This window comes from Papio anubis, chromosome 2 (genome assembly GCF_008728515.1).
Source record: "Papio anubis isolate 15944 chromosome 2, Panubis1.0, whole genome shotgun sequence".
NCBI classification, from domain to species: domain Eukaryota; kingdom Metazoa; phylum Chordata; class Mammalia; order Primates; family Cercopithecidae; genus Papio; species Papio anubis.
This window is the reverse complement of record NC_044977.1, coordinates 18,729,572-18,754,232: the sequence shown is the minus strand read 5'-3', so window position 1 is coordinate 18,754,232 and position 24,661 is coordinate 18,729,572. Positions and strand designations below refer to the sequence as shown.

Here is a 24,661-nt window from a genome sequence, read left to right as displayed (position 1 = left end):
TTAATTTTGTTAAAATATTTATTTTGTTTTGGTACTGTAAATAATACCAATAATCATCTTTAATCTGTTCATTCCCAGGAATCATCTTACCCAGTAGTCAAAATCTGTTTTACGACATTATAAACACAAGACACCAAAATAGAACAGTTCTTTACTTAATGCACACCCATAATTCTTCCTATCTCTCCAAGGGAATAAGGCCAAGGATTTAGTAATTGTTATGATGAAAACGTGCACTTGGATATGGAAATGAGCCTTAATTAGAAATGTTTGAGCTGTGCATTTCAAATGTTTATACTTTGATGCTGAACAAACTTAGAGAATCAGACCATGTGCATTAATGAAAGCAACTCTTCATTCCCCAGGCATTATAACCACTGGATCCACCATGGTGGAACACAATTACTATGTGTCTGCCTACAGAATCCTGTACAGTGATGATGGGCAGAAATGGACTGTGTACAGAGAGCCTGGTGTGGAGCAAGATAAGGTAAAATGATTACCAACGTATTTTTAAAAAACATTTTTAAAATGGGCGGTTGCCAAAAGTCACAGAGCTCTCCTGTATAAAAGAGATGTAGAAGTTAAGAACATCTTATACTACCCTCTTGCGGTTATTTTAGGTAGTGTTATTGGCCTTACTCTTCTGACTTCAGAAAATTCTCAGTGGTTCTAGGTTCCTTTTGGTGATTGTAATGGTGAGTACTTTTTTGATTTTTGTCATTGCATTTTTAATTGAATTGTTCAGACACTTTATTAAGAAAATCTAAAAGGGACCTTGTAATTTCTTATTTTTATGAAGCTTTTTACAATTCACCGGATGATGGAGAGCCTTTGTTCCCAGATTTCTACTCTGTAGGCAAGAGGTAAAAAAAGAATAAAGCTGAAAACCAACATGCATTAAATTATGGGATATTATAGACTTGAAAATTCATCTGAAGATCATCTCACCAACTTTTATCTGGGAAACTTCTGTTTTTTCTTACATGAAGAATTGCTCTAGCATCTAATTATAATTATGGAATCTTTGTTTTAGTTAGCAACAAATTATGAAGATGCTGGAATGAGCCAGAGGAAATGATAAGGGGTGGGGAGCAGGCAGAGATGGATGTTATTCAGATGTGTATCCCTTTGATCTTTAAATGGAGGAGTCCTCGTGCCTAAGGAAGATAGATGTCTCCCATCAGTACCAAAACTATGGGGCTGGGCATGATGGCTCACTCCTGTAATCCCAGCACTTTGGGATTGCTTGAGCTCAGGAGTTTGAGACCAGCCTGGGCAACATGGCAACACCCTGTCTCCACTAAAAATACAGGAAATTAGCCAGGCATGGTGGCGCATGCCTGTAGTCCCAGCTTCTTGGGAGGCTGAGGTGGGAGAATCACCTGAACCCAGGAGGTTGAGACTGCAGTGAGCTGTGATCACTCCATTGCAATCCAGTCTGGGTGACAGAGGGAGACTCTGTCTCAAAGTGGAAAAAAAGAACTGAAACGATGACATTTTTTTCAAACTTTCCTGAGTTTGATTTTGATTATATATTTTTATTTTTTATCATGTATGATTTGCTAAAAAGTCTTCCATTACTACTTTTCTCATCTCTCCGTTCAAAAACCTCCAGGGGCTCATTATCTTTCATATGCATCTTAACTCCTTGCTTTTATTCAAGGCCTCTTTCTTCTTCTCTTCTCCTTGGCTTCACATGAACTTCATCTTTGGTGAGCCTCTCCCTGTTACAATAACAATACCATCTCCATACATATCTTCTACTTCATGCCCCTGAACTTGACTGCTGTTTATTCCTACCATGTCCATATTTATTTGTATCACATTTATTGTGCGTGTGGAATATAGCTAAATTTTTGGAATTTTAAGAATTGTTCAGGCTTATACTATAAAAACTTCTAACAACATTAAATGGTATTTCTGAAAAAGATTCTTTGTTGCATTCATTTTTGAAAGGTAATTTCTCTAAATGTAGAAATCTGGGTTGGCCAGTGGTTTTTTTGTTTTTGTTTTTCCTTTCAATAATTGAAATACGTTGTCTGCTGTTTGCTGGCTTGCGTTGTTTTTGACAAGAATTCTGCTATTATCTCTGTTCCTCAAAATGTGATACATCTTTGTTTCTGTGGCTCCTTACAAGGTTTTCTTTTCATCATTTGTTTTAAGCAGTTTGATTGATGTGGCTTTGTAATATTTTTCTTCCTTTTTTTTTTTGATTGGGGTTCTTTGAGCTTTTTGGATATGTAGGTTATGATTTGCATCAAATTTAGAAATTTGTAGTTCTTTTTTTTTTTCAAGTATTTCCTTTCCCCAATTCTAATTTTATGAATATTATGACCCTTAAAGGTATCTCACCATTCACCAATGCTCCGTTCTTTATTTTTTTCAGTCTTTTTCTCTTTGTGTTTTAGTTTGAAAGTTTTCTGTTTTGTCTTCAAGTTCACTAATCCATTCTTCTGAATTGGCTAATCTATTATTCCCATCCAATGTATTTTTATCTCTGATACTGTACTTTTCACCTCTAGATGTTCAGTTTGGGGGTTTTAAGATGTCTCCAATGTGTCTCTGCTTTTCTCTATCTCTGGAACATAGAGCATATATAATAGCTCTTTTAATATCCTCATCTGCTAATGTTATCCTATGTCATATATGGGTCTTTTTATATTGATTGATATTATGGATCGTATTTTACCTGCCTGAATTTTTTTTATTGGATGCCAGACATTGTGTTACATTGTTTGGTACTGGGGTTTTTTGTTATTATTACTCCCTGAAATATTTTTGAGCTTTATTCTGGGATGTAGTTAAGCTACTGGAAACAATGTGATCTTTTCAAGGCTTGCTTTTAAACTTCATAAGGCAGGACCTGGACAGCCTTTAATTTTCTCATTTTTCTCCACCACTGAGACAATACTGTTCTTTTTTTTTTTTGAGACAGAGTCTTGCTCTGTCGCCCAGGCTGGAGTGCAGTGGCCGGATCTCGGCTCACTGCAAGCTCCGCCTCCCGGGTTTACGCCATTCTCCTGCCTCAGCCTCCCGAGTAGCTGGGACTACAGGCGCCCGCCACCTCGCCCGGCTAGTTTTTTGTATTTTTTTAGTAGAGACGGGGTTTCACTGTGTTAGCCAGGATGGTCTCGATCTCCTGACCTCGTGATCCGCCCGTCTCGGCCTCCCAAAGTGCTGGGATTACAGGCTTGAGCCACCGCACCCGGCCGACAATACTGTTCTAAGTACTCACTGCAGTGTCCCATGTATTATGAGGTTTCTCGTTCTACCTGTTGGCAGTGTAAGGAATTCCCAGACCTGGGGAGCTCTGAGACTTGTCCTGCTGACTCCTTCCAGTGTTTCTTTTACTGGCCATAGGTCGTTTCTTTACATGCAGCTGAAGATTTAAGGGAAAACTCCTTATACATCCTAGAAGTGCCTCTCTCTCACACACACACTCTATCTTTATAGTTCTCTTCTCTCCTAATCTCTGCCTATAAATTCTAGCTACCTTGTTGGCCTCCCACTCTCAGCTCTGTCTCCGTAACTCAGTGAGAACGGCAGGCTCTGTTGGGGATCTCCCTCCCTGCATTGTGGCCTGGAAACTCTACAGACAGTACTGGGACAGTAAATAGCAGGCCTCACCTTATTTGTTTCCCTTCTCTCGGTCATTATTGCCCGAGGCAGCCTGTTGGCCCGAGTCTGAGAACTGTTGTTTCATATATATTATCCACTTTCTCAGGTATGTTTAGGGCGGAACGATAAGTCTAGTCCGTTACTCTCACGGTCAGAAATGCAAGTCCTCACATTGAATTGTATGAATTAACAGACTTTTCCTGCTCATCTAAGTCCATCTGCTCCCTCATCACCTCCAACTCAAGGGTAATTGGTGTATTCATTGTACCCTTTTCTGAGCCTGCACATGTGCATGAGCACACAGAGACTGCCTTTGGTTTTGTTTTCAGAAAATGGGATTAGTATATATACAATTTGTTTTCATAATATGTCACTTTCTAACATTATACCATATTTATGTGTGGTAATCAATAAAATTTCAGTTTCTTGAGGGGGGGAACTGTAGCGTCCATATCCATTTTCTCTTCATGACACCTCACATACTTCCCTGTACATGCGGATTCTCAGTAAATGCTTATAGGCTGACGATAGCAAATCTTTTTTACTCAGTTTTTATAAAACCGAGACAGCAATATAGGGGAAGATCTTAAAGATAGTTTTTATGTGTTAAAGTAATGATTTGTTATCATCCCTGTTCCACCAGTATAGTAAGAATGAAAATAATGACCTTTATTTCAGAGTAATATCTAAGGAAATCACGGGAACTCACTAGCATGGAAGCTATTGTAACTGCAAAACAAACTTTTTAGGAAATGAAGGATAGATGTATAGTCTAATGCCAAGTGAATTAGCCCAGAAGAGATAGAGCCACAATACTTGGAAATAACTTGATTGAGAAGTTAAACATTTACTTAATCTCCCCTTAGCTGATTAAAAAAAAAAAATCACTTTGATTTTAGGCAATATATTTATTAATTATTAATTAGACTTATTAATTAATGGTCTTTAGAAACTACCTAGTTGATCTGACCTAGAGAACAAACAGGGCTCTTTTTAGCTTATTGGAGGCTATACTTAAGTCAGAAGACCCAGAGTCAAGTTGCTGCCCTGTCATTGACTAGCTGTGCAATCCACTTACAGATTCCTGTGCCCTCCTATTTCACAGGGTTGTCTGAATTAGTTGCATTTAAATGTTTTTTAAATAATTAAGTGCTGGTCCATTATAAGATACTATCATAATTTGCTTGAAGTAGAATGAGACTCACCTAGACTCATATTTTTACCTAGGGATTATTTTTATAATGCATTTGTTGCTGTTTAGTTACAATCATTAAATTAGTCACAGGTCAAGCGTGGTAGCTCACACCTGTACTTCCAGCACTTTGGGGGAGGTCTAGGCATGAGTATTGCTTGAGGACAGGAGTTTGAGACCAGCCTGAGCAACATAGCAAGACCCCTTTCTACAAAAATAAAAAGTCACCAGGTACAGTGGCTCACTCCTATAGCACTTTGGGAGGCTGAGGCAGGTGGATCCCTTGAGGTCAACATGGTGAAACCCTGTCTCTACTAAAAATACAAAAATTAGCTGGGTGTGTTGGTGCACACCTGTAACCCCAGCTACTCAGGAGACTGAGGCAGGAGAGTTGCTTGAACTTGGGAGGAAGAGGTTGCAGTGAGCCAGGATTGTGCCACTGCACTGTAGCCTGGGCAACAAAGTGAGACCTCTTCTCTAAATAAATAAATAAATATTGCCACACATGTTGGCATATGCCTGTGTAGTCCTAGCTACTCAGGAGGCTGAGGTGGGAGGATCGTTTGAGCCCAGGAGTTCTAGGCTGTATTGCACTATGATCCTGCCAATGCATTCCTTGGATGACAGAGCAAGACTCTATCTCTAAAAAAATTAATAATTTAAGCATAAAATAGCATTTCAAAGTCACTTCTAGTTTAAATAGCAGCATGGAACGAAAACCAGGATTATAATAGGAGAGCTGTCTTACGCAGCTTATCCAGTAGGTGGAGGTATGTACCTGTTATATGTTTGTTAGTATATGTTCCTTAGTATATGTTCACCTTCAGCCTGTTGAGAGAAAAATTATGAAAAGTACATAAGCGAAATATTTCCCCTAAGACCTGGCATGATCAATTTTGTTTTCCTTTAAAAATTAATATATTTAAATAGTTGTTAATTCCACAGGACCAGAGTTACTAATTTATTAATAGGATAAATTGTCTCACTGGATTTGAAAGCTTTTACCCAAATGCCAAGTTAGCCCTGTTGTTAAGTTCTTAAATCATCTTAAAATCATTTCTATATTATTTTCTTTTATAAACTTTTGATAAAAGTGTGCAGCATCTTAATAGTTTTCCAAATTGTGATTATTTTCTTAAAAATTAATCCTTATTGTCATACTTTACAGATATAATTTAAGGCCTAGAGCAAAGAACAAAAACATGTTTAAGTGGAGAAATTTAGCCCTAACCACTGTTGATTTAAAGTACCAATTTTTTTGTTGCTTTTTTTAAAGGTATTTCAAGGAAACAAAGATTATCACCAGGATGTGCGTAATAACTTTTTGCCACCAATTATTGCACGTTTTATTAGAGTGAATCCTACCCAATGGCAGCAGAAGATTGCCATGAAAATGGAGCTGCTCGGATGTCAGTTTATTCCGAAAGGTAAAGAGATGGCGTGTTTATGATATGTTATTTTTACTGGATTGCCAATTTAAAATGATTTTGCTATTCTCAGAGAGAAGAATTAATAATGTGAGTGTTTTTCTGGTTAAACTCTAATTACAATATCTTCTTAAAGGGATTTTTAAAAAATAAATGGTTACCATATTAAAAAGTTACTTATCAGAATGGTTTCCAAAATTATAAGTGGAAGAAGAAATAGCATCATTCATGAGACAATGTAAATGAGATCACTTTCCAAATTTAGTCTCAATCGTAATAATTTTAAATCAGGTCTCATGTACTATAATATTTGTTTAACATAAGCATGAAAGATTGTAACAATACATTTAAAGCAAGAATAATTTATCTCAATATTACACATTTTAATATACTGTTTACTGTTGTACCCCCAAAGGCTCCCACAGTGCCTGACACATCGTTGACCCTCCATAAATAATTATTAAATGAATTGAATAAAGTGGATGACTCCTTTATAGCTTTAGCATTCAACATCACTTTCCACCCCATTATTCTCTTTCCTAAGATTATTTTCAGATGATTTAGCTATTTAAAAACTGAGAAATCCTGGTATATTTGTGCATTTATTGCAGAGTATAATGTTTATCCTTCCAATATATTTCTCTCTGAGAGTTAAAATTATTCTGCAGAATTAAATAGAAAACATTGAAGACATTTAACATTACTATTTTTAACTATGATTTTTAAAAACAAAATGTTTAAATTTTTCTAAACCATTTTTCAAGGTCGTCCTCCAAAACTTACTCAACCTCCACCTCCTCGGAACAGCAATGACCTCAAAAACACTACAACCCCTCCAAAAATAGCCAAAGGTATGCCTGTTTTTAATGTGAGAATTTGATATTCCTTGGATTTATGGTGCAACTTTCCAAAAATATATTAAAAGCATTATCAAATAAGTTTATGTTAATCAAGTTGGTACAGATTAAAAAGAGCTTTTAAAACTTTTTTAAAGGTCGTGCCCCAAAATTTACGCAACCACTACAACCTCGCAGTAGCAATGAATTTCCTGCACAGACGGAACAAACAACTGCCAGTCCTGATATCAAAAATACTACCGTAACTCCAAATGTAACCAAAGGTATGCAAACATGAAAATGAACGCCTAGTACATAGGGTATTGTTTTGTTTTTAACTCAAGTTTTCACGGGCATTTTTAAACCCTCAGTGTCTTTTCTTCCAACTATAGTTTTTAAGTATAGCAAAAAAAAAAGATTTTCTTTCATTGGAAAAGACTGCATTGATCTAAGTTCTAGTCTCTGCTGCCGTGTAGAATTGCTCTTTAAATATTTAGAGGAGGCCACTGTGTTGCAGGCCTCCTCTTGTGATCTATTTTTCCTTACAGCTAAACATACTGACTCTCAGGCTTAGAAATACAGTATTTTCTAGAAATAACTGAAATCATAGCAGGAAACAAACGTGTTTCCCTTGATAATATATTAATTTGATGGATAGGGAACTTGATGGCAAAAAGGAGAAAATAAAAACAGAATTTTAGTGGAAACTAATTGTTAAAAAAATACTCTTGAGTTAACATATTCATAAAGAAAAAAAACCTTTGGTCTCTTTTTAAGTGTTTGCAATTATATTTTTTAAGATTATAAATACAAATTTATTAGAATTTACTTTCAAGTTTTGTTGTCAGTGATAAATAAGGTCTCAAAGTATATAAAACATAGTAGTCTTACTAGTTGTTGAAAAACAAAATTTCAATTGAATTCAAAAAAGTGTCAGTGTCATAGTAGACTAAGTATTAGGGTTTCAGCTACTCGGTTTCAGGAAAGTGCGGAGAGAGAAAGCAATTCATTCAAAGTAATTTGTGCCACCTAGAATTTCAGTCATTCTCATTTTTTGAAAGTTCGCCTGGATTCAGATACCTTTCTCTGACTTGCCCAAAGAGAGAATCAAGAGTTCCCAGAGGCAGGAGATCCTCAGCATCTTTTAGCTGCTTACCAGTTGTCAGAAGGCGTGTACTCAGGCAGAATCCCAGACCACATGCCTGAACGGAGATCAGTCACTGAAAAGTGTTGCTCATCTTAAAATCTGATTGCATCTTAGAACCTCAAGGCTAAAAGAGTCCTTAAATAATTTCCTTCCGGAATTAGGATCCCTGTATGCCCAAAAAGAATAACAAAGAATGAGCTGGTCTTCTCAGAGACCTCCTGTCTCTTTTTTGGGGGGATGGTAGTATGTGAACTTATTTTTTGAATCTAAGAAGATGTTTTAAGGCCTCTGATTAAATCACACAGCATCCATCTAAACTTGAGTGTCCTCTCTAGTGTCACAAATCTTACGGAAAAAGCACATTTACTGTTGTGAATTCTGAGTACTTTCTAGTCTAAGTCATTATTTCTGTTTACACATTTCTCCATTTTTACAGCCAGGCCGAGAGTGATTTCATGGAAAAGATTATGTCATGGTCAGATTTGTGCCTCTGTAGTTTCCAGGTCCTCCCTCAGTGGGGCCTATGGCACCAGCTGGCTGTCCTTCTAAAAGGCTGTAGTAGCTCTTCTGTCCGTTCTCAACTGTAGCTATTTTAAATATTCCCCTTATTTTCAAACCCTTCACCCAGATATCTTCACCCACTCTCAGTTACTGCTCCAACTTCACAGAGAAAGTAGGGAGTTTCCTTCCAGTGAAACTCCCTTTTTGTGGTGCCAACAAACCTATCTGTAGACTCTGTTCACTGCAGTGAAAAGGGGGCTTCTTTGTGTTGCACAAGGCTGATTTTATCACCTGTGCCCTGGTTTGCCTCCATCCACCTCTCAGGGACCCGATCTTACTGATTATCCTCTCCCTCTCCTATATCTTCAGCCTCTCTCTCTTTTGAATATAGTTGTTTTAAGGAATAAAGAAGATACTGCAGATTAGACTCATTGCAGTGTCCGGCTCTGAGCCCCCAGTAAATATCAGCAGGTGCTGCTATTGTCATCTTCATGGCAAGTAGGGGGTTGAGGGACAAAGGAAGAAACTAATATCCCAAATGACCTTAGGCAGATCATTTTCTATATCTGGGCCCAGAATTCCTTATCTCTGGAGTGAAATTAGGGGATTAAATTATCCCGAAATCTCTCCCAGTTCCAGCATGTGCTGGCTTCTGACCTGTTCACACACACATTTCCAATTGACTTTCTTAACACCATGTTGTTACCTTCCCATATATATGTGAATGCTTTGCCATTATGATTTAACATCATTTCAATTGCTGGATTATTTTCTCTTGTAAGGAGGATACCATGATTTATTCCCTCTCATTTTTGGGCATTTGGATTATTTCCAATTTTTCACTCTTATGCAGAAACAGGGAGAACATCTTTAAGGATGCATCTTTTTTTAGTTTCTGAGAGTAAATTCTAGGCATGGAATTGCCAATAGATTTTTGCACATATTGCCCAAAAATGCCAATCAGTGAGATAGTATCAGTTTATATTTCCATTAAAAAATACCTGTTTCCCAGTAGCCTCTTCATCAATTCGTTGCTGTTTTAAATATTCGCCACTTTGATTAGCAAAAGTAGTATTTTGTTCTTGTTTTAACTTTTTTTGTGTTGGTTGTTTAACTTGTATTTCTTTGAATTCTAGTGAGGCTAACATATTTAATGGTTACTTGTATTTTTTAATGTACTGCTAGTTAATCTCTACTGATTTTTCTCTTAAATGTTTGGATTTGACTTGTAATGCCCTACATTATAATAATTATTTACAGTAACTCTTCACATATGTAGAAAATATATTTTCCCAATTTTTCATTTGTCTTTCAATTTTATTTTAGTGTTTTAAAAACTTAGGAAAATTTCAAATCTATACACAGATGGAATAAATAGTGTAACAAGCTTTTGTGTATCTGCAAAAACTGTATTCTGCAGTTACCACCACATGCCATAGTCTTGACAAATAATGTTTATGGTATTTCTGTGAGGTAGAAAAATGTTGAAAGATGATGTGGTTAATTTTCCCTAGTGATTTCTGCCTTTGGTGTTAATATGGCTTTTGTTTGTCTGTTTTTGTCTTTGTAACTTCAGATGTAGCACTGGCTGCAGTTCTTGTCCCTGTGCTGGTCATGGTCCTCACTACTCTCATTCTCATATTAGTGTGTGCCTGGCACTGGAGAAACAGGTTTGTACATAACTAGTTCATCTGAGCCCAAAACCACCAAATGTGAAGTAGAAGCTAAATATAGAATATGAACTACATACAGTGTTTACTGTTTGAGAGTAAGAGTTAAGGTAGTTATTAGAATGAAAATTTCATGCTTCTCCTTTATTCCCATTAAAAATAAGTCAGTTCAGTTCCACAATCAGTTACTAAGTACCTTTTTTGTATCAAGTTCTGCATTATACACTGGGATATGTACATTAATAGGAACAATTTCTGACACATGATAGTTACATTTACTTAAAGAATGAGACACAATTCCTTTCTCTGAAGTGTTCAGCAGGGTTGACTAACAAGAAACTATGTCATGTGGTTTGATGAGTTATTTATGTTTTACTAAGGAGAACCATGAGAATTAACTGAAATTTTTTCTTCAGGAAAGGGGAATCCTTAAGTTTAGCTTGCTTTGCCTTAAAGGAATTGTAGTTGGCTAGGTAGAGGAAGGTAGATGTCTTTGTTTGGGCTGCTATAAGAAAATACCATAACCTGGTGACTTATAAATAATAGAATTGATTTCTCACAATTCTGGAGGCTGAGAAGTCCAAGATCAAAACACTGCAGATGTGATGACCAGGGAGGGTCTGCCTTCTGGCTCATTCATCGACAGTGCCTTCTTGCCCGATCCTCACATGGTAGAAGGGATCAACAGGCTCTCTCAGGCCTCTCCTGTAAGGGCACTAATCCCATTCATGAGGACTCTGCCTTCATGACCTAATCACTTACCAAAGCCCCACTTTCTAATAGCATCACTTTGAGGATTAGGATTTCAACATACGAATTTTGGGGAGATGCAAATATTCAGACCATAGCAGTACAGAATGTCCCAACCTGAGCGAATTGTTTGAGTGAAGGCACAGAGATACGGAATGTAGGCAAAATAGTGAGTCATCGCATGTACATTTGGCATGGGAGAGTCCTAAGAAGTAACCATAGAGGTGCAGTCTGGGCCTGGATCAGGAAAGGCTTTTCTGGAAGAGAGAAATTTAGATTTTATTCTATAGATGGAAAGTCATTGAGTGTTAAGCAAAGAGGTGATATTGTCAGCTGATCGTACAAAGATGGTGGCAGTTTTGAAGGTAGATTGAAGAGGAGGGAGGCTGAGAGACTTAGCAAGATGAGTTAGGAAACCACTTAGGGCGGGCTGGCACATAACACGCTGATTCTAGGAAAGGGAGAAGAGTTGAAGAGGAGACGTTTCCCAGTAGCATCGACAGGATGCATGACTAGTTGTCTAGTAAGGAAGAAGTGATACAGGTGGAATCTGAGGTTTCTGGCTTGTGCAGTTAGACCAGTCATGAGTTGAGATAACAGAGCAGGAGGGACAGGTTTGGTGGAGAATGAGAGTGACTTCATGTGTTCAGCCATTCAACAAATATTTGAATACTTGACTCTTACCCTGTCCCAAGTATTGAGCCATATGCTGGGGATTCCAGTGATGAACCCCAAAGCTTACAGATTAGGAACAGATGCAACGCAAAAAAAAAACCTCCCAGCTGTAACACCAGCCATAGGATACATGCCATGGGAGGAAGCTGGCGGATCCCACCTTCATGAGCAGGCTGTCTGAGCAGAGACACAGTGAGTGAGTATGAGAACAGTAGGGAAAGGAAAGAGCTTTAGGAAATGCCAAAGAGGAGAGAGCATGATGCATTTAAGGAACTTAGCAACAGCAGTGGTAATAGTGATGAGGCCCGCAGCAGCAGTAGCTAATTTTTATAGAAAATTGAATGCTAGGCCGGGCGCGGTGGCTCACGCCTGTAATCCCAGCACTTTGGGAGACCAAGGCGGGCGGATCACGAGGTCAGGAGATCGGGACCATCCTGGCTACCACGGTGAAACCCCGTCTCTACTAAAAAATACAAAAAACTAGCCGGGCGAGGTGGCGGGCGCCTGTAGTCCCAGCTACTCGGGAGGCTGAGGCAGGAGAATGGGGTGAACCCGGGAGGCGGAGCTTGCAGTGAGCCGAGATCCAGCCACTGCACTCCAGCCTGGGCGACAGAGCAAGACTCCGTCTCAAAAAAAAAAAAAAAGAAAATTGAATGCTAATCTTAGACACTATTCTACATAATTATTCTAAATACATGTATTAATTCATTTAATCCTCAAAACAATCTATGAAGTAGGTACTATAATCCCCATTTTACAGGAGAAAATGAGACACAACATAAAGAACTTGCCCAAGGTCCCTCGGCTGTTACATAGCAGAGTGTATGTAATACACTCTGTATTGTTTCTGCCATATTTGTGGTGTGTATAGGAGGGCATCCAGAATGAATTTCCACATACTGAAAACAACAGAGAAACATAGCAGAGTTTTGGACCAGGCTTGAGAGATCATGCTCTTACCCACTGCTGCTCTGAACACATAATAAATAAAGTATAACCTACTGTTACTAAAGCACGGGGTGAAGGGGACTGAGGAGTGCTGCTGTTGAGGGGGCAGTAGGCAGGCAGAGCCTGAGGTCAGTTTGGCATAGAGTTGAAAGGACCCTGTGGACATCCAGACTCCTGAGGCAATTCGACCACACGCCTGGCGTTGACACAAGATCTGAGCTGGAGAATTGAAGTTACTGTTAGGAATGTAGTCGAAATCACTGATAAGTGGCTTTATGACAAGGAGTAAAGGAGCAGATGCCATTAATGTGCTGTGGAAAATAGGGAGGAGGAGAATGATAATAAAAACAGCTGCAGTTTATTGAATCCAGAGCTCATTCTAAGCACTTTATATGTAATGAATACGTAACCCGAAGCTTTGTCACTTGAGATTATAAAAAGTATATAAAATCCTTTATAGTACAACCTATGGCTAATATTCATGCCCTAAATGTGTTGTCGTAGCCATATAGGGTGTCTAACTTCTATTTAGAAAAGATGATTTATTTATTTTTTTGTTTCTAAATCATATGATGATTAGAGCATTTTCAGGGAGAAAGGTGTTTAATCAGTATATTTTATTTTCCATTCAAGTTTTTCATTAACATCTTCAACACTTACTATCTTTTCTACAAATTTTATACTGCACTTTGAAATAATGAAGTAAGTATAGCTACACTTTAAAATGAGGATGCATTTAGTATCAAAAATAGTCTTATACTGGAGAATGTTTCCTAGTAGGAAAAGCACATGGCTTGGGCTTTTTATGAAAACCGCATTTGTGACCTTGAGCAGTTCGCATAGCCATCTTGTCCTCATCTGTAGACTAGAATAATATCTGCTTTCTCCTTAGCTTGCAAAGACTAATTTGAATTAGATTTACACCCTTGAATCAGAAAATGTTATTTCATTTGCTTGGTTTTTCTTTCTAAAGGGCACTCGGTAAATACTAGTTCTTAATGGAGGGAAATTTTTCCTGGGGAGAAGTTACAATTCTGAGAGGTGGGCTGAGGAGGATCTTCTTTGATGCATACGTGACTCTCGCTTCCCCCAAGAGAATTTCAGTGCCTCCCAGGCCTGGAGAGTCATGTTCTCTTCCCTCTCCACTTGTCACTGTTAGTGGGAGCATTGACTTATCCTGGGATGGTTGGAGGAATCAGATCTATGCAATTAAGGGTATGAGACCCTTTAAACTTCTCTAGGGAAAAAGACTGTAGAAGAAAAGCAAGAAGTTGGAGGAAAAAAATGCAGAATAGAAAATCAGAAGAAGATGGGTTTTTTAGATCTGTGAATTTTATGACTCAGTTGATTTTTGGTATCTTTATTTGAAACCAAAACAGACTTAGCGTAATTTACCTATAATAACTCACATATCAGAGGTGATTCTTTGATTTGATTCAGTCTTTTCATCGAGAGACTTTGCATTTTTACATTTCTTTTATCCCTTTTGAGTGGGTAATAGGTAGGTAACAAGGTAGCTATGGCAAAAGATGGTTGTTTACTGAGAGTCCAGGATTTATAAACCTCAGCATAGCAACTTTGAAAGTCAGATGAAATGGAGGACTCCCTTGGGTAGATCAGCAAATAGAGAAATGTACTCTAGACTAATTATTAACTTTGGTGTTTGTTCTGTAGTTTCATAAATGTCTTACCAGTGAATTTACTCTATTTGCTAACTTCTGTATTTTTCCAGAAAGAAAAAAACTGAAGGCACCTATGACTTACCTTACTGGGACCGGGCAGGTAACTCACATGGTCTTTGCATCTCATTTCCATCAGAGGAATGTCTCTCCCCTACAGGGGGCAGTAGTGAAAAAAGAGTCATTCTCAGGCCCAGGTGAACTCCCCGACACTGTTAGAACAATGGCATTACTCTTCAGTTCTCACCGTTTTTACTCTTCTGCAGAATCTCTTGTAGTTCGTAAGTAATGAAGTGAAAAGTACACATTTCTTATAACAAGCTCTGTTCTTTTTCTTCTGAAAAACTTGTATAGTTTTTCCTGTGTATCTGTTTCTCATGAGGGAGACTGGCTTTCTGTGGCCCATGTGAACCCTGAGTAAGAAACAAAAGACTGTGGTCTTCAGGACCCAGTGTGTGTTTGTCCTCTGCCATGGTTATTCACCAAGTGGAGTCCAGCAGTTGAGGAATTGGGAGGTCTCCCATGATGAGTTGTCATCTTCTGAATTGCTGCTAGTGACACCAAAGGGGCCCCCCTACCAGTCTCTCACTTCCCAATCTCACTACTGGATCAGCTCTTAGGAGCCAGGAGAGTTCACTGCTGTGGCTAGGGTAGAAAAGGGCAGCTAGTGCCCCAGGGTAGATCTTGGAAAATATTTTTTGGGAAAAACGTAATTAAAGCCACCCCTAAAATAGATACTCTATCCGGCTGTACTTTACTAACAGTGATTTGCCTGCGTGTGTTTGGTAGAGATTTCTACCATGTACTGCTTGGTGCTGGATAGTCTATCACAGCAAAAAAAAAAAAAAAAAAAAAAAAAAGTTTGATTATAAAGGCAAGTTTGTAGAGATATTTGTTATAGAAATGGCTTAAATGCAACAAGATTCCTCTCTTGATATTACTGTTTGAGATACAGGTTTTTATTTAATGGTCTGTTTGGCTTACCGTCACAATGAAGGTTGGTGGAAAGGAATGAAGCAGTTTCTTCCTGCAAAAGCAGTGGACCATGAGGAAACCCCAGTTCGCTATAGCAGCAGCGAAGTTAATCACCTGAGTCCAAGAGAAGTCACCACAGTGCTGCAGGCTGGCTCTGCAGGTAGCTATGTTGCATCCTTCTGGCACCAGGCACAGGGAGAAACTGCTTAGGCTTGCTATAAAGTGCTTTGGGATTTACAGTATCTTCGATCCCCTTCATGTTTAAGAAACTAATTGTTTCCTAAAGGTAGAACCACTTTTTAAAAGGTGACTCTTAGAGAGTGATTTCTGTGTCTTGGATGTTGTGTGTGTAAAGTTGGGACACTCATTTCTAAAGACGCTGGGCGTTATGTACATTAACTGAGGCTTTGCTTGTTCGGTTTGTGGGGAGACCCGAGATGTTAAGAGGAGAAGAGGAAAGACAGAGGAAGCTTTACAGTATTTATCCTGTTAGCCTAGTATGTATTCATTTTAAATATTTCCTAATGTTTGAAAAAAACCTCTGAAATTATTTTTCAAGATTTTTATTCCAGTAATTGAATGTTTCTTTTCCAAGGAAATATTCTGAAAATAATTCAGAAAGGAAATATTCAGTAAAGAAATATTCTGTCTGTAAATCTAAAGAACATATGTGAAAACTATGCAGAATTACATGAATGAGACTTTCTGGTATATTGTTACTATGAGAAGTACTAGACAGTATGTTTAATTTTAATTTTTGAAGTTCTTGCAGATTAAGTATTGATGGCAACAAAAGTACCCTAAAGAATGTTTGCTTTTAGTGTAGTCTGCAGCCGCCACCCTAAATTATGCAATCCCTTTACTAGTAAAATGACTTCTCTGTTGTTTTGTGATACCCACAGAGTATGCTCAGCCACTCGTAGGAGGAATTGTTGGTACACTTCATCAGAGATCTACCTTTAAACCAGAAGAAGGAAAAGAAGCAGGCTATGCAGACCTAGATCCTTACAACTCACCAGGGCAGGAAGTTTATCATGCCTATGCTGAACCACTCCCAATTACGGGGCCTGAGTATGCAACCCCAATCATCATGGACATGTCAGGGCACCCCTCAGCTTCAGCTGGTCTGCCCTCCACATCCACTTTCAAAGCTACGGGGAACCAACCGCCCCCGCTAGTGGGAACTTACAATACACTTCTCTCCAGGACTGACAGCTGCTCCTCAGCCCAGGCCCAGTATGATACCCCGAAAGGTGGGAAGCCAGGTCCACCTGCCCCAGACGAATTGGTGTACCAGGTGCCACAGAGCACACAGGAAGTATCAGGAGCAGGAAGGGATGGGGAATGTGATGTTTTTAAAGAAACCCTTTGAAGGTGATGCTGCTTTTTACAAAGCATCGTTTTAAAGCACATGGCCTTTTTTTTTTTTCTTTTTTTTTTAATTACTAGTGGTAGTAATATATAGAATGTATTACATATCTGTCACTGAAGTGGTTGGGGAAAATGTGGTGACCAAGGTACAGGAAACTACTAATCTTGCCATCTTGCTTTAAAGGTGTTATGGTGGCACAGTTACTGCTCGCCTGTTAAATTTCAAATGTCCTGTTTGATACTACTGTAGAACACTATTTTTAATACAGAAAAAGCTCCCTATAATGCACTTCAGAGAAATGAAAAATCACTGAGAGTATTTATTACCAATGCTGCAGGTACATTAATGAACTCGAGATGGCTCTGTAAGCCTGACTGGCAATAACGCATGGTACTGTTCTTGAAATACCTAATGGCTTGAAATTCTAGTCTTGTGTGTGAAAGATGGGTACTATCATGATTTCCTCTTTTATTCCTATATTCTTTTCTGGATTTTTTTTTTTTTAATAATTACTGATATAAGCATTGTTTTGATTGCAGCCGTATCCACTTATCCATCTTAAGATCTCTAGCTGGGATTCTCTGACTTGTAATCAGCAGGGGGATTGCTTTTTCACTTTGGGACACTCTTTAGAGCTTTAATGCTTCACAGTATATGGCCTGGTCTCGTCCTTGCGTGTTGCACTTGAGGCCCTTGGTGGCTTGCCCCATTCTTGTGTTTGTAAAATGTTTATTTCTGATGAGTGATGCTTGCCTTAGTCTCATGAATTCAGATCCCTTCATGTCTTTAAGTATGCTCCTCTATGTGTAAACAGGAACAACTTGACGATTTGAAAGCTTTAAAGGAGATTCTTCTCCCACCCCCAACTTTATTTACAATGGGATTTTTCCTAGGAGAGTTATGAAAAGTTGAAGGCTTCTAAGGGAGTGCTGTAAACATGATCCACTTACATTTATCACAGTGAAAGGCAAAATTATTCACTCAGAAGTAATATAAATTACCTCTTTAAAAAGTAACCAGAATTTGTCCTTTTGGGTTTTATACATTCACAAAATATACATTTTTCTTCAGTCTCAAGGTATTTTATATTTTCAGTCAGAAAAAATAATTTTTCATTTCAGTTTTTCATAAACTATTACACACAATATAAACCTAACGTGTATTTTTCAGGACTGCATGATCGTGCACTTTGTCTATGTGGTAAGAGGTTTGAGTAATCCTGTATGTCACCTAGGAACAGACATTATAGCTTCCTAGCAAATGAATATTCATGCCTTGTTTTTGATACCTCCTGGCAGCTTCCATGTCACCACTTGTTCATACCTGCCCAGAGCTAGTTTTAGACACAGCAAAATAGAAACCCTCTGTAATTTATTAGCCAACAATGTAAAACCATCTTTAAAAGCCTTCAGACTGGCAACATGACATGAGCAGTTCACCATATGATAAAAATATATAAATCTGACATTCCCTCTTCCATAAACCTTTGTCTGTAGATTTAATGTAGAACAGTACTTTTCCATAAAGTTCGAGTCACTTCTGTTGGCCTGAGCCACCAGATTATGTTGTTGCCAGAATTCACTCAATTTGAATAAAGATGAACAGTATTTGTTTTCTTGCTTCCATGAATTATATCAGTATTCTAAAACATGGATTCAGAAAGAGAACTGTTTATTTCTGCAGGCTTCCTGCCCTTTTGTGGTATGGTTTTGTTGGCCTTATTTTCACTGGTTTTTCCTTCTCCAGACTTTGAGGCGCAATTTCATTCATTGAAAAATCAATACATATTTTGTTTCAAAATATTTGAAACAAAAGACATAGATTTAGACTTTTATTAAAACATACATGGATGTGTATTATTAACGCAGTCATCCCTTTTCAGGTGGGAAGAGAGCAAACCAGTTGATTTTTTTAATTCATCCTTAACACAGAGAATATACTTTTCCTCAAGTAATATACCTGTTTGAAGCTTTAAGAGAGATGTTTTTGGTAACTATTTCATTTTCCCAAAGAAGTTTGCTATTCTTATGTTAATTGTGTATACCTGATTGATTGTTTTTTCCTGGAGGTTTTTGTTGTTGTTTAGTTTTGGTTTTTTTTAAGAGGCAAGTGTTTCTGAAATGATGCATATTTTAAAACTCAATTCATATTGCCACTGTGCTATCCTTGAACTACCAATAATTTTTATAAAATATCTAGTTTTTACTACTTTTATATAAACTTTACTTTCCAGATGAAGAGCTGAGCCTGATTCAAATGGTTTTTCTGCTTTGTACTTCTTTTTAGTTTATTGGTTTTTATAGTAGAGGTTTTCTATTTTTTTTTTTAACTACATTTATATCTGATGCATATATAGCTTTGGAGACAATCAAGTAACAACTGAAAATGTGAAAGTAACTGTATCTGACAAAATTCCCTTGTATTTTTATCCTTTGCTTGCAACATTTAAGACTTAAAGTCACTGGTGTATTAGATTAATTTTTTCTTATTAATACAGTTATAGAAATACATCAGAGACACAACAAATGTGGCCATTACAGGTTTCATAAAATTACACTGACTTGGCTGTTACTTGATCTTAGGAAACAGCACAGTTTAAGATATTGTGAATTCTGACTTATACTTTATTAAATGCTGTAAATCTAAATAGATCCTGTTGTATGTGCTGGGTCTAGTCCAGTTTATTTAAGTCCACGTTTCACTGTTTGCACTTTGCATTGAACAATGGGTTTATTCACTGATGTAAATGGTTCGAGTGAAGAATTAATGCAGTAATTACGACAACACATACACTTGCCTCTCCCCATCCCCAGAAGAGGGGAGCAGAATCCGAGCTTATCTAAATATGAATGTGGCCACAAAGCTGTGGAAAGTGACAAAGCTTGAACACCTTTGCCCTGGCTCTGCATTGTCACCTAGAGAGCAAGAGGTCTATAGAAACATCATGTCAGATGAGACGATTCTCTGCTTTTTGGTTCTGAACTTGAAGTCCCTACAAAATCTAAGAGTTGGATGGTTATTAAAATGCTTTTAAAGTCAACTGTGGCACCAATTCTCATGTAATCCAACTTGTTGATTTTTTTTTTTTTTTTTTTGGTGGCACTGGGCAAAGTGGAAACAAACATGTATTGAAATACATATTGGAAATAAAAATGGTTTGAGCGTCAGTGATATTCTCCCAGAATGTACTTTTCTTACCTCGGCATGTACTGTAGTCACTCAGTATTTGTATATGTTGCTAGAATTTAGATTGTAAAATAGTGAGATTTTAATGTGTTCATTTGTTTTTAATAAATTGTATATATGTCTTGCTCAGATTATTTGGTTTAAATAAAACAACCTTGAGGTTTGTAGCTTTTCCTTATACTATAAAATGCCAGATTCTTCGATTTTAACATCACTCATTTATGGCCAATATTGTGCTTCCAGCAACATTTGAAAATGCCACTATTGGTTTTCACTTTGACTTTTTCTATGACCAGCACCATCCTTTTTTTAAAAAAGTAATTTCACCTTTTATTTTAGATTCTAAGGGTACATGTGCAGGTTTGTTATATGGGTATATTGTGTGATACTGAGGTTTGTGGTATGAATGATCCTGTCATCCAGGTTGTCAGCATAGTACCCAATACATAGTCTTTCAGCCCTTGCCCTTCCTCCTCCCCTCACTCCCCCCGCCCCAGTCCTCAGTGTCTATCGTTCCCATCTTTATGTCCTTGTGTACCCACAGCACCATCCTTTTTGAAGCCTGATTCACTTTATATCAACTGAACTTCAGCAGCCACACTGCAGCCTGTAGCTGTTGGTATGAGGGGAAAATCACACTGATTACATGTGAGTCCAGTTCTGGTACCTTCCTTTTGCACCTCAAAGTTAGAAGAATCAAAACTGTGGCACTCTGCAAACATATGCTGGTATTCATAGACATAGTCCATAATTAATGTCTGATCTGGGTTAAATCAGCTACTACTATTCTCCCCTTTATCCTGCTTTATAAGTACTGCATTCTGTTTCTGAGCCCGATCTAATGTATTTCATCCTTTATACACCCTCTTTAGAGAGGCAGGTTGGTTGTCAGTAATCAAGCCATGGTTTTCCAGTGTTTTCCAATTGTATTTATTGTTCAAAAGAGAGTAATTCTTTCTTCAGCTCATACCTCTTCTGACAACTTTTAGTTCCATCCTTATAACCTCTATTCTCTTCCTTCACCTCTCATTCCCCCACCTCCAGATGGCCTTTGGTTACATTTATTAAAATACAGGAAGGGAGACTACCTCACCACATTTGTAGGCTTGACTGGCTTGCATTGGATCAGATTCTCTGGTGCACCCTAGGTAGCCAGGCAAGCTTTCCATCTGAAGATTAGCTTTAATCATGGGAAAATGAGATTTTCTTTTTTTACCATTTAAATCCAAAAATGCCAACTTTTTTTTTTTTTTTTTTTGGAAGACAGTCTCACTGTCACCGAGGCTGGAGTGTAGTGGCGCAGTCTCGGCTCACTGCAACCTCTGCCTACCAGGCTCAAGCAATTCTCATGCCTCAGCCTCCCGAGTAGCTGGGAGTATAGTGCGTACCATGACGCCCAGCTAATTTTTTTGTATTTTAGTAGAGATGAGGTTTCACACCACGTTGGCCAGGCTGGTCTTGAACTCCTGAGTTCAGGCAATCCAGCTGCCTCCCTCAGCCTCCCAAAGTGTTAGGATTACAGGTGTGAGCCACCATGCCCGGCCTCAGCTTCACTTTTCTTAAGTGTTTACTTGTTCTGTTATCTTACGTACCTTTCCTAATTTACTTAAAGTGGAAAACCTTCAAAATTTAATAAGTCAGGCAAAAAAAAATAATGTTCAAGATTTTTTTTTCCTTCTTGAGCTTGCCTAGCTTAGCTTCATTGTATAAAGTTAAACTTCATTTCTTTAAAATAATACAAAGCCATCAGACTTTAGTAATTGTATTCTTTAGTTATTTACTTATCTAGAACTTTATGTTTAGCCTATTTCCTTTAACTTAAAAACACTGCCTTCATTGTACCCAATTACTCTTCACAATCATGGTTCATTTAATTCTGGGGTTGTCAGGGGAGAGCTTAAACCAGTATGAACTTAGATTTCCAGAGCCGAGTGGTTTCAGCTCGCCACATCAAGCCACATCATGTGATTTTCCACGAGCCATGTTTACAGTAGCCAAATATACTTCTCAAAATGTCTTACTCCAGTCAGAATTGTTGTGGTAAACGAAATCCTTAGTAGGAAGTCATATCCCTTCAAAAATCTAAGATGAAGTTACTATAAAAAGACATGTAAAAACACCTCAGAAAACTAGCTTATTTTAAAAACAATGCAATCAAAACTTATTTTCCCGATATCTTAACCTTTCTTGGTTTTCATAAGTTAAATATACAGTATTCACAGAAATTAAGCTGGTGGTTATGAATCACCAGGCAGCAACAGACAATAAACATAATTATTTGACGAGTGCATCCAACATATTTTAAACTAAAAATTGCAGTACAAAAATAAAACTAACACTGTTAGCATCATCTTCCGAGTCTGTAGAGTCAGTCTTGAGTTAAGTTGATTACCAGGTTTTTTTCTATAATGTCCTTCAAAAAGAGCTGCTCTGCAGTCACATTGTGATACGCGTTCTAAAGAAGAAAAATGCAGTTACCATCTTTCCCAGTCTCAACGTGTTAGCAGTACCAATGGAATACTTTATATTTAAAAAGTTCTGAATGAAGAACTCGAATGTTAAGTAACGAGTTGCATGGACTTTTAACTTTTGATAGCCTTTTAAATTACTTTCCTTGCTGGTTCTTGTGCAAAAGCTTTCCCTACAGCCCACTCTTTCCACTTCAACTCTCACATAAGTAAGGCTCCTTCATATCAAACCCTGGTAGACCGAATCATGGTACAATACAAATCTGGAGACCAAAATTTTGAGTTGTTCACTTTAATGGAAGAAGCCCCTAGAACTCAGTTTAAGAACAAACAAAAAAATCAGCCTGGAGATAAGAAACTTATAATGCCTAGTTCAGTTTAAGATGTGTTAAAAATTACTGTTCTATACATGAATATCTAAGTTTTCTTCCTGAGGAAGTTGTTTTAATATTCTGCTTTTTAGGTGACACTTGAAATACCACAAGTGCTACAGGAAAGTTTAGGGCCGAGGAGAAATGAGCCTAATGCAAAGTCTGTTGGGGCACCTAATTCTTGAAATACTTAAGTGCTTGTCTTACGTGGTGGGGACAGAGGATGAGGATGAGGGACAAAAGACAATACTAAAATCTAACCTGATTTATGCCACTTCCTCAGCTTATATTATAGTGGGATGATTCAAGGGGACTCATTTCATGAGATATATCCCTATACTTTATATCAAGTAATATTTCAATATTAAAAGTATACAGATAACATTTTAATCCTATCACTTGTGATGCACTACTCATTTACATTAGAATTAGAAAACTAGGAAACTCCTTCCCAGTCAAGTAAAATACAAATCCTTAGTCAGGCACAGCAGCTCATGCCTGTAATCCCAGCACTTTGGGAAGCTAAGGCGGGCAGATCACATGAGGCCAGGAGTTCGAGACCAGCCGGGCCAACATGGCAAAAACTCGTCTCTACAAAAATACAAAAAAAGAAAAAAAAATTAGCCGGGCGTGGTGGAGGGGGTGCCTGTTATCCCAGCAACTAGGGAGACTGAAGCAGGAGAATCACTTGAACCTGCAGGCAAAGGTTGCAGTGAGCTGAGATTGTGCCACTACACTCCAGCCTGGGCGAAACAGTGAGACTCTCTCAAAAAAAAAAAAAAAAAAAAATTAAAGCAAAATTGTTAAAGAAAGAAACAAAATACAAATCCTCACTATTAATCCCTATTCAAGAGAAGTGTGATCCAGTATGAAGGTTTGTAACCTTTTTGACCATGAAGATTCTCTTGTAGGGTTAAAATATTCTAGATCATCTTGTCTACTTATAAACAACTGAGAATAATTAAGCATAGCAATGCAAGGTGAATTTGTAATATCTCAAACATAGCAAGTTGGCTGAATTTCCATAGTGCAAATATGATAGAATATCTAAAGTAAGGTTCTATACTTATATGGATTTGATGACACTTGGCAATAACCATGAGGCCCATAAATTGGGATTTGATGCTGTAGTAAAATGATCCTGTACATGAGTTCTAGTTGCAGCCCTTGGTAGCCCTGTAATCCCCATCAAGCCCTCAACCACTCAAAACCTGGTCCCTCAGTAATGAGTGTGAGAAGAGAAAATATGGGATTTCCATCCCTCAAGGATTAGTCCAAAGCATATGTATATTACCTAAAGTATATTACCTTATTCATCAAAGACATGGTGGCATTCCCATAGTAGTGCAAAGGACTCTTGAGGTCAGAAAAGTTGTATTTAAAACCAGCTAGGTGAACTTCGTGACATATGTAAAATGCCAATGTGATGGCAATAATTCCTGTTGTTGGGTGTTTAGGTTTCTGGGGGAGGGAACGAAAAAAAAATTTTTAAGCAAAAGGAGCTACTTGTTTGCAAAGCATATTTAGTTGGCCGAATCATATAAAACAGGGATTTCTAAACATTTAATAAGGAGAAAAATAATTAAGCTCTCATATAAGGCTCAAGCCCCAAAGAGTATGCATATATACCTTAACTCTAAAAAATATATAAACTGTGACTGAAATCTTGGGAAGTCTTTAAAATAAAATATAGTTGCGGTATTAGCCCAGAGGACAACTATCAAATGAAAGAATACTGTGAGGCTTAAGGAAGAGAATGTTGCTGTATTGTTTTAAAAAATACAAAAACATGATGAGTCAGGCTTCTTACAGCAAAAGCAAAGCCTGGGAATTTTGAACATGT

General features: G+C 37.8%; 2 protein-coding genes across 20 annotated transcripts in view; one reads left to right on the top strand and one right to left on the bottom strand.

Moving 5' to 3' along the window:
• The window catches only part of DCBLD2 (discoidin, CUB and LCCL domain containing 2), a 91,668-nt gene extending 71,501 nt beyond the window's left edge, over positions 1–20,167 (top strand). The window contains exons 9-16 of one of the 2 annotated variants that reach the window (XM_003893848.5): positions 366–490; positions 6,090–6,240; positions 7,005–7,091; positions 7,235–7,360; positions 10,301–10,394; positions 14,500–14,549; positions 15,444–15,581; positions 16,324–20,167. In XM_003893848.5, the coding sequence (XP_003893897.4) occupies positions 366–490; positions 6,090–6,240; positions 7,005–7,091; positions 7,235–7,360; positions 10,301–10,394; positions 14,500–14,549; positions 15,444–15,581; positions 16,324–16,793 (1,241 nt within the window). In that variant the 3' untranslated portion in view covers positions 16,794–20,167. Of the gene's footprint in view, positions 1–365; positions 491–6,089; positions 6,241–7,004; positions 7,092–7,234; positions 7,361–10,300; positions 10,395–14,499; positions 14,550–15,401; positions 15,582–16,323 lie in introns of both variants that reach the window. The other variant, XM_031662957.1, reaches the window with a different exon arrangement.
• The window catches only part of ST3GAL6 (ST3 beta-galactoside alpha-2,3-sialyltransferase 6), a 58,418-nt gene continuing 53,626 nt past the window's right edge, over positions 19,870–24,661 (bottom strand). For all 18 annotated transcript variants that reach the window (XM_017955068.3, XM_009198935.4, XM_017955069.3 and 15 more), the window contains 2 exons: positions 24,127–24,279; positions 19,870–22,434 (listed from right to left, as the gene is read on the bottom strand). In XM_017955068.3, the coding sequence (XP_017810557.1) occupies positions 22,348–22,434; positions 24,127–24,279 (240 nt within the window). In that variant the 3' untranslated portion in view covers positions 19,870–22,347. The remainder of the gene's footprint in view (positions 22,435–24,126; positions 24,280–24,661) is intronic.